This window comes from Acomys russatus, chromosome 1, assembly GCF_903995435.1.
Source record: "Acomys russatus chromosome 1, mAcoRus1.1, whole genome shotgun sequence".
NCBI lineage: Eukaryota > Metazoa > Chordata > Mammalia > Rodentia > Muridae > Acomys > Acomys russatus.
In genome coordinates, this window is record NC_067137.1 from 111,770,635 (window position 1) to 111,788,493 (window position 17,859).

Consider the following 17,859-nt stretch of genomic DNA (forward strand, 5'->3'; position numbering starts at 1 on the left):
GCTCAGTCATTCTTCCACCAAGGGATGCAAAGCTCGGCCTGGACCAAGCACAAAATGAGCTGGAAAGTCCAGGATGCTGGCTGGGCATGGTGAGGTACACTTGTCACCTCAGCAGTCAATCGGGTAGGGTCAGGAGGGGTTAAGAACACTTACAGCTCTTCCTGAGAATTCGAGTTCCATTCCCAGCACCCACGTCAGGCAGCTTCTCAACTGTCTATAACTCAAACTCCACGGCATCCGACACATCCTCCAGCCTCCGCAGGTACTTGCACTCACACACACACACCCACGCGCGGACATACCCACTCACACATATGTTGCTAAAATTTCTTCCCAGGGGTTAGACGTAAGCAATGTCTCCTCCTCCTCCCGAGGTGTCGGTGACAAATGAGGGCCCAATTCCACAAAAAGGTTTACTCTGGGGAACCAGTGAGTGAGTTTATTGGGCTTTTTTACAGAGCATAGATGAAGGATAATTACAGGAAATGTGGGTGCCCCTCCCCCAACTGGCACCTGAAAAGCCACCTTTACCCAGCAGTAGTGAAGGCTTCCCTGTAGTCACAAAGATGGAAGGAGAATACACACACACACACACACACACACACACACACTCACTCCAGGCTTCCCCAACCTAAATACACTCTAGTCCCAGGCCATGTGCTGCATTTAGAGACGGTAGGGGCAGCGGGATACTCAGTTGAGGGTCTCCTGCCCTACTCTACCCCTCTATTTAGGGGTGTAAACAATCAACAAATACACTTGGGATAATATTTTGCAAAAGAGACACAGCTGAACTCCTCAAGATGGTGGCTGCTTGGTTTAGAGGCCATTCAACTATAATAGCACAATTAACTGGTTTTTGAGACAGGGTTTCTCTGTATAGTCCCAACTGTGCTGGAGCTCACTCTATAGACCAGGCTGGCCTCAAACTCAGAGGTCAGCCTGCCTCTGCCTCCCAAGTGCTAGGATTAAAGGCCTTGTGCTACCATACCCAGCTAATAAAAATAAACCTTAAAAAAAAAAATAGTAAGGTGGAAAGAAATAGTGGAAGACACTTAAGTTTACCTCTGGCTTTAACACATGCAACACAGATACACACACACACACACACACAATGCACCACAGCACATTGGGGTTTGTCTATTGTTTCCTTTGGTGGGGGTGTCTAGAGCTGCCACTCAATTTGGCCGTCCACTATTCTGAGGATGTGAGACCCACCTATCATTAGCTCAGGAAAAGAGCAAAACAGTTTTTAATCCAACATCTACACCACGATGAAGGAGAACCATGTAAGTACTAGAACCTATTAAAATAGTTCTGTGTCGGGGCTGGAGAGCTGGCTCAGAGCTTAAGAGCACTGGCTGCTCTTCCAGAGGTCCTGACTTCAATTGCCAGCAAGCACATGGAGGCTCACAACCATCTATGATGTGATCTGATGCCCTCTTCTGGCCTGCAGGTGCACATGCAGGCAGAGCGTTGTATATATAATAATAAATAAGTAAATCTTTTTTAAAAAAGTTATGTGCCACGTATAGGAGCCCCCTTCTCCATACAACATCCACAGAGGTCCTCCGGGGGTCAAGGGCTGGCAAACAAACCTTCAAATAATAAATATTTCTTGTTTTATGTCCAGTAATAATGAGCTTGTACACAGGGTGAGTCATCTCCACCTGGTTCAGTATTGCGTTTTCTACACAGTCCTGGATCCCCAGAGCCGCACTCAACCATCCTGAGCATTCATTCATTCAAAAAATATTACCCTGGATGCTCGTCAAGCCACTGATTCATGAATTAGAAAGAAGTAAAATATTATTTGGTAGCTAGACAGAAGCAGGCATATAACTTAATGTCACCAGACGCGTGTCTCCTAAGCTCCTGTCCTCTGATCTTGAGAGAACTATACTTATGTGAACTCGCTGATTAATTAATGAGGGCCATCTAATCTTCCAGACGACTTCAATGTGCAGTTTTAGTTAAAAGTCCTGTCTTCGCAAACAGGACCGGTTTTTCGGATTGGGCTAACTCCTTTGCTAGTTAAAGGCACTCTGTCTCTTTAAAGGGGGGCAGCCTCCTGTCAAATGGGCCCCAAAGCATAGGCTGAAGGAGCGTGGAGTTCCACCCACTTTCTGTGACGTTCAGCGTCCTGGCTTCTGATTGCCGCCTTCCGACGTCAATCGCCAGGCGTGCGTCTTGCTGGGACACAGTGGAGGTCTCCGCTCTAGTCTGAGGGGCGGTCGGGTGTATTCTGCGCTCGCCCCACACCCGCGAGGCCCGCGCCGCCCGACCCAACGGTGGAGCTGCCCAGCGCCTCCCCTGGCACCCGCTCACTCCTTGCTGGAGCGGGACGTGGCCCGACGGCTCCGGTCACTATGGTCAGTGGTAGCGGGACGGGGAGGGGTCGCCGCCAGGGCGCATGTACGCGCGCGCGGTCGGGCGCGATGCTTAGCCCTTTCCATCCTCGGGATGTTGAGCCCCGGGGTGCTCCTTCAGGGACCTGCAGCCAGGAGATCCAGCCCTGCTCCCCCGAGTCCACTCTAGATGGCCCCTAGACGCCTCCTCGAAGTCTCGAGGCATGTGCTTAGCCAGGGCGGGATGGGGGATCTCTGGGGTTGTGTTCTCCGCTCTTTGTTAAGTAGCACTTCTGTATAAGGCTTGCAGCCAATCCATCGCGGATTTAGCCTGCAGAGACCTACTCTGCCCCCAGCCAACTATCCCCAGGGACAAGCGATCTGGCCACCCAGGCAAGCCCTTTAGGGCCACTTCGACATAAGCTCAGTCTCCTGATGGCAACAGGTCTGTGGAGTCAGGACGTGTGAAGAGGCGGCTCCTAAGTGTGAGGAATGAGTTAGGAGTCCAGGCAGAGATCTAGAAGAACTTTCCAGCTGAACAGATCAGGCCCAGGAAACCTTGGGCTGGTCAAACCTGGTCAAACCCAGGGCTAGGCAGGTGGGGAAACAGAGGCCAGACAGGGAGAAAACTGGTAGGGATTGTGATCGTATGACAACTAGGACTTGAAACCAAGCCTCTGGTCCAGACTTCTGTGTTGCATCAGCCCACCCTCCAGGTTGCCATGGGGTCAGGCAACAGGGGATGGGGATGGTGGCTGCCCTATACTTTTCAGTGTCCAGCAAAGGGCGGCAGGGCTTGACCATCGTTAGTACCATACTTGTGATCACTTAGCTCCAGGCTCACCTGCCCTTTCTGTTTTGTTTGCTGATGCTGGGTTTTGAACCTTAGTCTTCATGTATGGTGGATAAGGCTCAACTTCTGAACTACTCCTAGTCCTTCACTGGCAGTCAGAGCTGTCTTGGTGGCTGGCTGTTATAAGGAGAGAGGAAGAGAGTCAGAGGGAGGGGGTGGGGTGAGTAGGAGAGACAGAGACAGAGAGAGAATACTTAAAAGGACATCTGTCTGGGAGTCATGAGGGCAGAATTAGAGACTGTTTACGTGTGATTTATTAAACGCCTTGTTTTAAGTCCTGGGGTCCATGGCTGATTTACTTGACTGGTTTTAAATATTGGTTGAGGCCACATGGTAGGGGTGGTGGATAGAGACTGTCTTGGGAATGACAGTATCTATTTCCATGTCATTGTCACTGGCTTGAGCTTGAAGGTGGAGGGACATGAAGTCCTCAGGAGTCAGGGCTGCAGATGGCAAGGGGCTCGCCCTAACTGTGAGTGCTTTTGCTCTTGAGGGTAAGAGTACAGGCAGTTGAGTATAGGCAGTCAAAGCACACAGTCCTGCCTGCATTAGATGCGTTAAACAAGCCAATGCTGGCATCTTCAGCCTGTGTTGGGGCAGTGGTAAGAAAGATTTGACACCTGCCCTCTCAGAGTTCATGCCTGTGGGCCGGGTCACAGACACTGAATTACTGACATGGCCTGAGAGTTCAACAGCAGCCTTGGGAGCATGGCACATTCCACAATTGGGAAAAAGCCGCATGCTGCAGGTGGTCCAGGAACATTCAGGAAGAACATCCCAGGTAGTAAGGAGATAGCCTTAGGATGTGGTCAAGAGTGGGCATTCTGGGAGGAGTTAGACAGCCGATGGAGGATGGAGGAACCCAGGGTGGTGAATCTGGGAAATTGGGTGTCCTGTGCATGCTGGGCTGTGGCGCTTGGGCAGTCTGCACATGAGGGAACTGTAACATTTTTGATGGCCATGAAATGGTTGCTGGCTCTCTCTGATGCTGGGCCGTGAGTGGCCAGCTGGAGTGAGAGGCAGGCTTGCTCACTCAGCATGTTTGCCGGGGCTACTGCAGCAAAGTTCTTCCGTGGGATAGATCCATAGGGACTTGTTTTCTGATGACTCTGGAGGCTGGAGTCCCAGGTGAAGGTGCAGGGAGGGGCACCCTGCCCCGGAAGGTGTTTGGGAATGTTCTATCCCCGGCTTCCCCAAGCTTCCAGCAGGAGCTTGACTTGTGACATTGGAAGTCATCTGCAGGTGGGTCTGTCCCATTGTGTGTGTCTATACTCCTCTTAACGAGGAAACCAGTCATGGATGGAGTCATGGGACTGGGTGACCCACCCAGCTCCATTGTGACGTCATCTTACCTAATTAATATCAGTGATGACCCTATCCGACAATAAAGCTGCATCCTAAGGCCTGGAGCTCAGCCTTCAGCAGTTCAGTTCGGAGCACTCGGGATACGTTTTTAGAATACGTTCCAACAGGCCTGGAAGTGGAGGTCTAGCAGTGACAGATGACAAGTCCTACCCTTGTGCCGTTGGCATTTGGCCGGAGGGGGACTGCACAAGTCAGCCAGTGAACCCACCTGTCAGATCCTGTCCTGAACAAGCAAGCTAAGGCGGAAGGATGGTTGGGGAAGGGCAGGGAGGCGTCTCTGCTGAGGTGGCATCTCCCGAGTCCCGTAAAGAGGCAGAAGGGCATCGAGACAGAAGAAACGGAAGGTGAAAGCCCCTGAAGTAAAGTGTGTTTCCTGTTGGAGAGACAAGGCAACCACTGGGACTGGAGCTCCACGGTGTACATGGGCCAGGTGAGAGGTGGTTGTCAAAGATTGAGCAAACCGGCAAGCCTATGGAGGGCTGATGAAGATTCCTGCTGCCACAGCAATGTCAGAGACCGGGTGGCTTATAATGAGCAGATATTTATTGGCTTCTGGTTCTGCAGGTGCTGGCCTCTGTCTTCTCGCTGAGGCAGGAGGGCAGAGTGGACTAAACCCTTCCCGGTGCTGGCTGCATGAATCCTTTCTTGAGAAGCGAGACCCCAGAACTAGTGACTTCTGAAACACTGTCACGTTTGCAGCTAAATTACAAGTTGGTTAAGAGGACAGACAGTCAAACATTCGCTTTTGTCATTTTGTGGGCCTCAGGGATAGCCCATGTGGACTATCCACCAAGGCCACAGTGCTGGTCACTAGAACAGCAGTCTTCCTGGTGCTCTGTCACAGCTGGTCACCAAGGGAGCATGCTTTCCTGAAGTGTGGGGGCACTTGAGAGGCTCCCTGGAAATGTGCCCTCTTAGGCATAGCCAGCCTCCAAGATCTCTGCCATGTTTGGGAGGTGTGTGTGTGTGTGTGTGTCTCCTACTGCATCTCCCTGAGTGACACCTAGCTCCCTTCTGTGCTGTTGTCTTCAGCATGTGGCCAGCCACTGAGCCACAACCTTGGTGTACAGATGCCACTTCGTTCGCTCACACCGTCAGCTTGTGAGTTTCCCAAGACTTTCATTCTCTTTGCTTATAAATTCCATCTTTACATTATTTCTCTCCTCTCACATGTTGTTTTGTAAATGAAGTTACAGGAAGCCACCAGAGCCTGAATGACGTCACCTTGGACTTCTGTCTTCCCGTGTCCTTTGTAGTCCGTTGTTAAGTTCTGTTTTCCCATTTAGTTCTGGGGCCAGGACTCCCCGCAGCCAAGTTCTCTGCCACCTGAGGCCCTTCCCTCCAGAAGTCTCCATTACTTCATTCCTCGTTTCCATCTGAGGCTGCATCCTCACGGCCTTTGCTGGGCCCGGTCCTGCCAGCGTTCTCACACAAAATCCCCTGGGAAGACCCCCATCTTACCTTCCGCTCTCCGCTTTGTCTTACCCGCACCAAAATCGCCCGCCAAGGTCTGTTCACAGCTGCGAAGGATTCTCCAGCATTCGCCTGGGCTGTGTCCCAGCTGTACCCCATCCCCCGCCCCGAAACCTCCATGTCTTCAGGTATTTGTTATGACAACTCCTGCCCCTGGCTCCTGGCTGTGCCTTAGCCTAGTTTTGTTGCTGTAATGGGTGTTCACTGGGTGAGTGCTCTCAGGCCAGACCCAGGAACTAGTAGGGCAGGGCGAGACAGTGGGAGAGGGCTTGTGGAATTGGGGGGACGCTATACTCCGGCTGGTGGAGGGGTATCCTAGGGGCTAGGTGGAACAGATCAGCCAACAGAATAATTAGGGGTAAGTGAATTAGAAGGTACTGCATAGATGGTTCAGAGGTTGCCAGCTGTTTGAGGCTGGAGTCCTAGGGAGAGGTGAGGCAGGACCTAAGAGCAGGTGGCCACTGAAATGTTACATACATTCATCTTATCTGAAGGAGAAGGAGCCCAGCTGCAGGAGCTCGGAAAACAGCCAGCAGCTAAGATAAGAGGTTGGGGGCCAACAGAGAAGGGTCAGGGTGGAAGCTGAGCACCTGTCAACAGAGACTAGCATCCCCTGGTCTCTAGCAGCTATGGATCTAGTACTAGACCAAGGCTCAGTGAAGGGGCTGCAGTGGGAGATGACCCTTAGTTATCAAGGAAGGTGCAGTGAGGACCGCCAGGGTCTTTACAAGAGGGAGGAGGTAAGGGCACTATGGAAAGAAAGGCTATATACGGTGAGAGAAAGGAGCCATATCCATCGTGGAAGCCAGACAGCCTTTAACATGTACTTATTGGGGTCGGGAGGTCAGAAGGCAACTTGCAGGAGTCAGTTCTGTCCTTCCACCACATAGGTCTGAAGGTTGGAACTCGGGTAGCTCCCCCAGGCAGCCATGAAGAACTGAGGAAAGCTGTCTGCAGAGCAACGGAATCCAGAAACCCCCACAAAGCACAGCCTATCCGCAGCTTGACTTTAGATGGAGGAGACCAGACCTCTGAACTCCAGTGGCAAAAAAAAAAAAAAAAGTCAAGTGGTGATGTTCTGTGACACCACAGTCATCCTCACATGTTAGAGCAGGAATGAGTCCTTCAGGGAGACAGGTCTCCCTGTACCTGTGGCTTTAGCTATCTTTGGCTTAACTCACCTCATCAATAATGGACTTTGGACACTCCACAAATTTATTCATATATATATATTTATATACACGAATATCCACAATATAAATATATAAATACATTTATATAAATATATACACAAATGTGTATATATATATCCATACATATATATACTACCAGCCTGTGCACGTGAGTGGATGCCAGAGATGAACATCAGGTGCCTTTATCTATTGTTTTCCTTTTATTTTTTCTTTTAACTGTGCATGTGTGTGTGTGTAGTGTGCATGTGAACCTGCTTCACAAACGTGTGGGCACACAAGTGTGTGGATTGGCATGCACATGTGTGCTCTCACAAAAGGATGCTGGGCGTTGACATGGGGTGTTTTCCTAAGTTGCTGTTTATTTGGGCAGGGTCTATTGCTGAGCTTGGAGTTGGTCAGTTCCGGCTAGTCAGCCAGCTTGCTCCAGGGATGGCATCTCTGCCTACGGAGTGCAGAGATAACAGGTCGCTGCCATGCTGCCCAGATTTTAAGGGGGCAGGCTGCTGGGGACCTGAACTCCAGTCCTCCCTCGTGGGTAACAAGGCCCTTGGTTCACTGAGCCCTCTCCCCAAACTCTCTAGTTTTAGAGACAGGGTCTCTTTACTGACCCTGGAGCCCACTGCTGGCTAGATTGGCCAGTCACGAAGCTCCAGCTGCCTCTGCATCCCCTCCAGATGCTGAGGTGCATGACTCTTTACCTGGGCGCCGAGTTACAAAACTCTGTCCTTATGCTTAAGTAGCCAATTAATTACCATTCAGCCACCGTCCCAGTCCCCAAGTCAACATTTAAAAGAACACTCCTCCTAGTGACCGTGGGTAGGTTGGTCAGCAGGTAGGGCCAGGGTCAAGCCCGGGTGGCCTCTGGCAAAGTCTTGAACCTTCCTAGAGGGGAGGTTGAGGCCGTGAACCTGCGGCTGCCAGGCGAGGCTGGAGTTTGCAGCTCTCCCGGGTGCCTTGAGGTCAGGCTGTGTGGTGAATGGTAGCTGTAAGCTCGGTTGGTGGTGAGTCAACCTTGCCCAACAGAGGAAGATGACCTGGGCTGGGCCTGCTGGGTGCTCCTGAGCCTGGGATGTGGGCATGCTCAGATGCGCAGGCAGAGTGGCTGGCAGGTGATTTGTAGGTGAGCTGAGGCCTCACCATCACTGCTAACACTGTTGTCAAGCCCAGCTTAACTACTTAGCATCTATTTGCAAACCAGCAATTAAAGAGCCAATGTCTTTCCTGTGGCCTGGTTAGGCCTGACAGGACAGTCAGGAGCAACCTGTCTGTTTTCCTTTTCTCTTTAGTCTTGGGGGAGGGGGGAAGGGTTAAAAGCAAACACCAATTAACATCAGCCAAAATCAAGATTCCTGGAGCTTGAGGCTGGTCTCACCCAGGAATGCCAGTGGGTTTGGGTGGGGACTTGAAGTGCCAGGGTGGAAAACTGCTTGTCACTAGGGTGCTCACGTATACACTTGGTGACACTAGATGCCAACCCAAGACCTATCTACCTACCTACCTACCTACCTTCCTTCCTACCTTCTTTCCTTCCTTCCCTCCCTCCCTTCCTCCCTCCCTCCCTCTTCCCTTGAGACAGTCTTGCAGCTTAGCCTATGCTAGCCCAATTCTACCATCCCTACCCATGCCTCAGTCTCCTGGATGCTAGGATTACAGACATTTGTCACCATACTCAACCTGGGCTGATTCTTAAATGGCATCCAGTAAAGTGAAAAAACATACCGTAATATCTGTAATATAATATATGTATAAATTTAAAATATACAACAACTCCACTTTTAAAAAATTGAAAAATACATCTCGTCTGTAGTCTGATTCATAAAGACAGTAGGAAGTACAGGGGTGGTTCCCAAAGACGGGGAGAGGGGAAGAATGGGGTAGGTACTTAAGGCAGCAGAGCTGTGTATATACGGTAGGTACAGTTTACCACCATACTCTTAAATGACACACACATTTCAAAAGACATACCAAATAGGCCTTAGTGGGTTGAGGAATGAGTGCAGGGCAGTGGGTTGGGAGGCACGACAGAGATTAGGGCCAAAGAGATAAACTTGGACAAATCTCTGTGACTGGCACCGTGCCGCTTAGCCATGCACAGCCTCTTATTAGTGTACCTGCTGCAAATGGCTTGGGTGAATTTGTCAAGGGCAGCAAGTTGACATAAGACAAAAGGCCCTGGGAAGCCTTCCCTGGTGTCGTGCATCCCCTCAGGAGTCCTCTTTGTGAGGGTCGCCTGGGTGGTGGCGGCGCACACCTTTAATCCCAGTGCTTGGGAGGCACAGGCAGGTGGATCGTTGTGAGTTCAAGACTGGCCTGGTCTATAAAGTAAGTCCAGGACAGCCAAGGCTACGCAGAGAAACCCTATCTCAAAAAACAAAAACAAAACCTCTTTGTGAGGGTCAATGGCTTTCCTCTTCCTCTGCTCTGAAGCCTTCTAAGAAACAGCCAAATAAAGAGGGCTGGCTGGGCCTCCTTCTGTGGCCCTTATATCCTGTGATGTAGTCATTTCTGGGCTTGGTTTGGAGTCAGAATTTACTGCAAGCTCATTAAATACAGCCAGAGCGCTGTGGTTCAGAAAGCCCCACGCACCGTTTTAAGTCAGCCATCTATAAAAATACTTCTATAAGCAAACAGTCAGGAAGCAGATGGCGGGACAGGAATGATGCGGGTTGCGCAGGGTATGTGGCCACTGGCCAGGCAAGTGGCTGGTGGGTCACTTTGCTATGCACTCAGGTGTGGAGGGGGCTGTTCAGAATGATTCCTCCCCATGGGGAACTGCATCTTGAACACAGTGTAAGCAGAATTAACTGCATACCAGGATGTCACTCTTCTGTGATTTAGAACAATATGTAGTTATTAATATATTAAATATATTGTTATATACATAACTATATGTTTTAATATATTTAAATATAAGTATATATGTGTGTGTTTATATATCATACATACATACATTCATACATATATGCCCACAAAATCAACAAAGCTGGCTTAGCCTAAGGTTCTTTTTTTTTTTTTCTTTCTTTTTTAAGATTTATTTATTTATTATTATGTACACAGGGCTTTCTGCGTGTACACCTGCAGGCCAGAAGAGGGCATCAGATCACATTATAGATGGTTGTGAGCCACCATGTGGTTGCTGGGAATTGAAGTCAGGACCTCTGGAAGAGCAGCCAGTGCTCTTAAGCTCTGAGCCATCTCTCTAGCCCTGGCCTAAGGATCTTTAAACCTGCGGATGAAATGGAGCCATTTCAAGCTGCAAGCCAGAGGTCTGTGGATCTTTGGAAGGGGGACTAGGAAGTGGGAAGGAAGAACAGAACGAAGAAGCTGGTATCTTCTTGGCACGGGTAGAAGGCTCAAAGAAGGTGGAGGGGGGACTGTCTCACACCTCTGGCAGTGGCCTTTGCTTTCCTGGTTTATTTTCTGTTTCTTTTGCAGAGCTAGGCATGAACCCAGGGCCTTGCATATGTAGGCAAGCACTCCTACTGTTGAGCTCCATCCTCAGCCTGCTGATACCTTTCAGTGGCTGTGCCTGAAGTCACTTAGGAACTGTCCCTTGATACCCTGCAGTAAGCATCACACACTGGCCAGGCTCTTAGACGCACTGAACTCCCATCAGGAATGGGGATTGGTGGGTGGGTGAGGTAGGGGTGGAGGCAGTGTGTCTAGAGTTGCTGCAGTGTGAGAGGTCAGAGCCAGCCTCCAGGTAAGGAGGCCCCACAGTGCCCTGGACAGGACAGTCCTCTGTGGTCCGGCAGCTGAGTCCGTTGAGAGCTCTGGAGTCTAGGCTGTGCCTGCCTAGCAGTTTGGTGTGTTTGAACTTCACTGACCTGCATTAATCACCTCCCAGCTCAAACAACCTGACCTGGGCAGAACCATGGATATAATAACAGCCACCTCACAAGGGTGTTGTGATAATTGAGATAATGGGGATATGTGAGCTTCACACATAGTATGTATCTAGTAATGGCACCTGTCACCGTGTCATGCATCTTGGGCTTAAGGTAGCAGATGATTATCAGACCATCTTCCCTAGACGGGCTTTCAACCTCTCGTCACAGTATGGCTGCTGTGAGGCAGACATTTTTTTTTTTAATTGTATAAAAAATTTTATTATGTATAGTGTTCTGCCTGCATGTACACCTGCATGCCAGAAGAGGGCACCAGATCTCACTGTAGATGGTTGTGAACCACCACCATGTAGTTGCTGGGAATTGAACACATGACCTCTGGAAGAGCAGCCAGTGCTTTTAACCTCTGAGCCATCTCTCCAACCCTGTAAAGTAGGCATTGCATCTGCATCTCTACTCTCTTTATTTCTAACCAAAATTTTACCCAGAAGCCCCAGCAGACTTTTTTATGGTCCTAGACTACGCCAATTTGAGTAGTCTAGCTTGTCAGCTTGTTCCCAAGGATCCCCTATACCAACCCTCTGAAGGCTGGGATCGCAGGCAGGGCTTTCCCATCCAGCCTGTATGTGGCTCCTGGGGATCTGAACTCTGGTGCTCACCCTTAGAAAGCAAGGGCTTAATCTACTGAGTCATGCCTTCAGCCACAGAACCCTTATTTTTAGCTGGAAACTGTTCCTGTGTCAAATAGCACTTTAAGAACAATTCTAACCTGTGTGTGTGTGTGTATGTGTGTGTGTGTGTGTTTGCACATGCACACAAACACATACACATTGACACATCAGAGGACAACTTGTGAGAGCTAGTTCTCCCCTTCCACCTCGTGTGGGCTCCTCAAATCTCAGGTGGTCAGACTTGCCAGCAATCTGAGCTGCCATCTCACCAGCCCAGCAATTTTTTATTTCATTTTGCAGAGAGCACATTCCTGGGTTGCTGGTGTCAAGAGTGCATGACCAGTTGGCTGAGCCCCAACCCCTGAGCACTTGCAACCCAAGTCTAGTGAAAGCACAGGTGAGGAGGTGGCTGCGGCTCCTTCATCCATGGCATCCTCTGCCCTGTCTCCCACCTGCTTGCTGAGTCCTAAGGCTTGGAGTCCGTGGCTTCCCAGAGGCATATGCTGAGACTTGGTTCTGGCTTTGACTCTCAGAGCTGGGCAACACCAGCAGGCAGTATGGGAAGATGTCCCCCCCATGTCCCAGCCCTTGTGTAAATTCTGACCTTTAACCCTTCCCTGGCCCCTAGCTCACACCCTCCAGGTGTCACTTCACAGTTAACCTTTTTCCTTTGGTATTACTGGTTACTGTGTAGGGATGGGAATACCCCTGCGTTGCCAGCACATGATGATGCCAAGCTTGACACAGGATGCATGCTCAGGAACTGGGGCAGAGGGAGGATGGTGAATGAAAGAATGAGTAAGTGAATGAATGAATGAATAAATGAGGTGGGAGCATATTCCAGCACAGAGATTTATTAAGTCTGAGTGAGGTATTAAATATTATGAAATGTATCTGTTAACAAGTTATGAGGTCAGTTCTTTATAACCAGGATATTTCATGGTTATAAAGTCTTGATTGTCCCAGCCCTGGGACCAGGACAGTCCAGGCAGGCCCCTACGATGCAGGCCACCTGCTCACACATCCCTTCTGAGGGAAGGGAGTGTGTTCTGGGTTGTGCAGCTGGTTAGTTGGAGGCCCGCAGCTCCATGAGTCCCGTGAGTATCTTTGAAGCCAGCTCAGTGTTTCTTTGTTGTCTTTCAGAGCGAAACATCTTTCAACCTAATATCAGAAAAATGTGACATCCTATCCATTCTTCGGGATCATCCTGAAAACAGGATTTACCAGAGGAAAATCCAGGTGGGGCGGAGGGGAGAGACCAAGAGCCTAGCCCAAGGGGGCTGAGGTCGGGAGTGAGGAAGGGGACAGCTTTTGGAAGGTGTGGAGTGTGGGCCAGGCTCCTGGGCAAACTGAAACACACTTAAGTGCCTTCTGACATTGGGTATTTGCCTCAGAAAGAGATCTTTTCCTTGTGGCAACACCAGACACAGTAAAGCTAAGCACCATTTTAAGTGCTGACGTCACTGACTTGAGTGTTCAGGATTCTGTGTGGCATGGCATTCCGCACACAGCTGAAAAACATTTATAGGGCTGCCAAGGCTCCTTAGTGTTCTGTAGCCTCCCTGCCACACACCCCCACTCAGCTGCCAGCTTTCTCCAGGAAGCCTTCCCTGACTGCAGAAGTCTGGTATGGCTTCTTGGACCCAGAGCACCCCAGGTCATGACCTCATACTCTGTCACAACCATCTAACTCTGTGTCACCTTCCCTGACCGAAGGCTGTCTAGTGCCATGGGTAGGCGTCCTCTGTCTGACATCTTAGTGTATTTGTGTGTCTGTGGGATAGATGAGGGTGGGGGCACTGAAGGGAAGGGAGCTGTGGCCAGGCCACTGGCTGACCCCCACTAATGCCCTTGCTGCTGCTAAGGCCCAAGTGTCTCCCTCTCCCTTTAGGAACTCAGCAAAAGATTCACCTCGATCCGAAAGACCAAAGGAGATGGGAACTGCTTCTACAGGGCCCTGGGCTATTCCTACCTGGAGTCTTTGCTGGGCAAGAGCAGAGAGATCCTCAAGTGAGTAGGACCTGTGTAGACTCCTCCGCTTCTCTGTACTGGATCTGCCCTGGACCAGGCTTGTAGCAGGGGGGCTGAGAGCTGCCTGGTGGAAGCTCTGGCATGCCTGGAAACCTGGCTGCCCACTGTGATGGTGCTGGTGGCAGCCCAGAGGCTGAGGAAGGTGTGGGTAGTCTGTCAGTATTGCCTGAAGGCATGGCTCACCAACAATGGGTGGGCACTTGGAATTTACCGCAAAAATGAAAACGGATATGGAGGAACACAGTGAGACATGGAGGCACATAGTGATACCTTGTTTCAAACACCAATACAAGGAGGAGGAAGAGGAGGAGAAGGAGGAAGAAGAAGAAAGAAGAAAAGTAGAGGAAGGAAGAAGATGACAGAAGGAGGAAGCTTGTTCCTGCTAGCCTTGGTCATGTTCTTGTATGTGTGTGACAGTAAGGGCACACTGTGGTGTGTGCACAGAGGCCTTCCCTTTTTTCCCGCTGCATGAAGGGCAGCCACTGGACCAAGCCATCTAGCTGGCTCTTGACCCTGACAGTAAGTGCAGCCAGTGCCAGGCTGCTCCTGGGGTTAATGAAGAACTGCGCTACATGCCCACGAGGGCCCTGTGGCTAGTGACAGGAAGGGCTATGCATTGGAGTGGGAGCACAGGCCATGGAGGGCTATGCGATAGCAGAAGCAGGGAGGCCTGACCTGATTGGTGAGCAAGCTGGTTTATAGCTACCCACACATAAGCAACTGGAGCAGAGAGCTGAGGGGCAGAGGCGCACTGGGGTCCATGGCGTTACCACCTCACCTAAGATTTCCCAGCCTCCTAGAAGCGTAGTTGAGTACTAAACAGGAAACTGAGCTTTTGAGTATTCTATGTTTAGAATTATATTCATTTGTTTTATCCCATGAGTGTTTGCCCCATGCGTCCTCAGTGCCCGAAGAGGGCACTAGATGTCCTCTAACTGGAGTTATGGGATGGTTGAAAGCTTGTGCTTGGAATCAAACCTGGAGCCTCTGCAAGAACACTGAGCCATCTCTCCAGTGCCACTCTTGGTCTTCAGTTTGCTCTAGTTCCTTGGATCTTTATACCATTTAGGCTTCAGGAAGGGATGTTAACTCCTGGGTGCCAAAATTCGTTAACATAAAGGTGGCCAGAAACTTGCCCAAAGAGGGATATCCTGGGGGTCCTCACAGGCACTGCTCAGGTAAACTACAAATGGGGATTGGCTGACAGTGTGACCCTGGGCTCCCTGTGAGGAGCACGGTGTGAAGGGCAGAGGCCAGCAATTGTGTCATGGGATGGGTATTGGTCATTCTGGAGGCCCCTGTGAGGAAGTGAGGGGAGAAAAGGGAAAGAGCTGGACAAGACCAGGGCAGATGACATAAGTGGGACCACAGGGACAGGAAGGGAGCCTTTGAAAGGGAATTGCTGCATCTGGGGCAGAATTTTGTGATTGCCTCAGTTTCTTCATCTGAGAAATGGAGTCATTTATAGCAGGGAAGGCAGTGGGGCAGCAAGGGGTACATGTGCAAGTGGGTTAAAATGTCACAAGGATGTGCTCACAAGGTCTCCTCCTCTCCAGGTTCAAAGAGCGTGTGCTACAGACCCCGAATGACCTTCTAGCTGCCGGCTTTGAGGAACACAAGTTCAGAAACTTCTTTAACGCTGTGAGTTCACCTAAGCCACACTGCCTGAGGGGCCAAGGCCTTTCATATGGGCAGGGCAGACAGGCTGGAGGTCCACAGCCCACCCACAGCTATGCAGTTGTGTTCTTAGTCCTCCCGAGCGGGGCTGGGACAGGTCATTTCCTACTTGTGGTATGTGGGTACAAGGGACCTCAGTTTGGGGGACTGTCAGTTTCCTCAGTGCCAGGACCATAGATGGGTCTCTGGTCTTCAACACTAATACTCATATGCAATTGCAAAATGAGCCCTGAGGGGGGTCCCTCCAGGTATAGGGGGCGGGTGCTACGGGGTCTGCCCTGAAGAGGTCCCGCAGGGTGTGGGGGCAGGTGCTACTTGGGTCTGCTCTGATGGTGGCGGTGTAAAGTTTTACAGTGTGGTAGAGCTTGTGGAGAGGGACAGCTCAGTGTCCAGCCTATTGAAGGTGTTCAACGACCAGAGCTCCTCAGACCGAATTGTGCAGTTCCTGCGCCTGCTCACCTCAGCCTTCATCAGGAACCGAGCTGATTTCTTCCGGCATTTCATTGATGAGGAGATGGACATCAAAGACTTCTGCACTCATGTAGGTCCCTAAGGCTCTCTTTGGGGATGTAGCTCCCAGCCTGGGCTTTGTTGTCTCTTACACACTCCAGGACCTTCGTTTCTACCCAGAGGAACACCCTTGTAATGCCAGCTAACAAGGTTAGCCTGCTGGAGAGACATCTTCCTTGAGTGGCCTGAGCTCTGAGGCTTGAGTAAGCTGCTTGCCTTCCCAGGGACTGCTCAGCTGATAAGCTGCACAAGTGACAGCTCCTGTCACTTTTGTCCTAAGATGGGCTCTTCTTTCCAAGAAGGAGTGGCCCACATGTAAAGAAATGGAAAACATTCACGTGGCTATCTGGATTTTTTGTTTTAATTAAGATGTACTGGGTTCTAACTTAAATGGCAATTACCATAGGCATAAGAGCAGCTGCCCCCGGTGGGGTGCTCATGCTGACCTGTCTCCATCTCTGTGTTTCTACTATCTGCAGCAGCAGGACTCACCCACAGGCTCTGGCCTCTCTGCAAGCTTCTATCTGGAAGCCTTTGATGGCAAGGTCCTTTTAGTTCTAAGCTTTTGATGCCAGCCTGGAAGATTCCTCCCCTTTTGCACATTCCTTTAAGGGGCTGGACTACAAATGGCTCAGGTTTATTTTCTGCAACCCCAGTAGTCTCTGGCTGTGTTGCTCCCATGACAGGTGGGTATCATTGCCCATGCACAGCGCAGGTGACTGTGATCCTGAGAGCTGGGGCCACCTTCCTAAGTATCTCATTTTGGCTTTGCAGGAAGTGGAGCCGATGGCCATGGAGTGTGACCATGTCCAGATCACAGCCCTGTCGCAGGCATTGAACATTGCTCTGCAGGTGGAGTACGTGGACGAGATGGACACCGCTCTGAACCACCATGTGTTCCCTGAGGCTGCCATCCCTTCTGTTTATCTGCTCTATAAAACATCCCACTACAACATCCTTTATGCAGCTGAAAAACACTGATTGATTTTAGGCCATGCCGGAGCCTGTCATCTAATGGACTACATTCTGAATGGAACATTCTGCCTTGGCAATTTTTTAAAGTGATTTAGACAACTAGAAAACATATAGCCTTTTGGGTAAAACCACTGAACTGAGACCCTGCCTACTATGGACTGTGATGACTTAATAGGAATTTTAGTATTTATTTTGATAGATGACCTGACCTAATGCCTGCTAATGCTGGACCAGAAAGCCAGGACCCTATCTCTCTGTACCCGTTTACTGCAAGAACCTTGTTGGACCTACTTATTTATCTGGAAGAGGTTCTTGACAGTGTTGACATGCTGCTGTGTGACAATGGGGCTATCTGGTTTGTCTTCGCAAACGGCGGTGGCCCTCAGAGGGAAGAAAAGCCAGGTCAGCTGTCATAGGCAGACCAGGCCTATGAAGAAGAGTCCAGCCGCTATGGTGGGTGGGTAATGGAAGACAATTGTCTGAATGTGAGGGGCTTGTGTGTAGTTTCATTCATGGTGGCTGTACTTCCCCATCCACTTGAAAGAACAAAGACAGAAAGGCTTATATACCAAAGTCCAGAAAAGGACTTTGGCCTTCAGCATGAAGCTCAGGTTGTGAGGTCCCACTACCTCTCAGGACTAGGACTCCTGACTTTGGAGGACAGGCCCTTCAGGGTTCTACTGTCAACCCTACCTGGATATTGCTTGACAAAGACTAGAGCCTGTACCTAAGTCAGTGTGTTCATGTCTAGGACCAAGGGGCTGCAGCTGCCCATTGTCCCCAGTGAATTCTAGAAGTGGAGTCTAGGTAGTCGGCTGGGTAGGGGTGTATGCTGCATGAAAGCTAGGTGGGCCAAGTGCAGGCTTTGCAAGCAAGGCTCTTTGGTTTTCTTCAGCCCAGTTTCGTAGGCAGTTA

General features: G+C 50.3%; 1 protein-coding gene across 1 annotated transcript; it reads left to right on the forward strand.

Annotated features, from left to right (window-relative positions):
- Positions 1-2,069: 2,069 nt before the first annotated feature.
- On the forward strand, positions 2,070-17,766 carry Otub2 (OTU deubiquitinase, ubiquitin aldehyde binding 2). The gene is made up of 6 exons (XM_051150828.1): positions 2,070-2,372; positions 12,895-12,990; positions 13,643-13,761; positions 15,339-15,423; positions 15,806-16,000; positions 16,744-17,766. Exons 1-6 carry the CDS (start codon positions 2,370-2,372, stop codon positions 16,948-16,950), a joined length of 705 nt encoding a protein of 234 aa, XP_051006785.1. The 5' UTR covers positions 2,070-2,369; the 3' UTR covers positions 16,951-17,766.
- Positions 17,767-17,859: the final 93 nt, after the last annotated feature.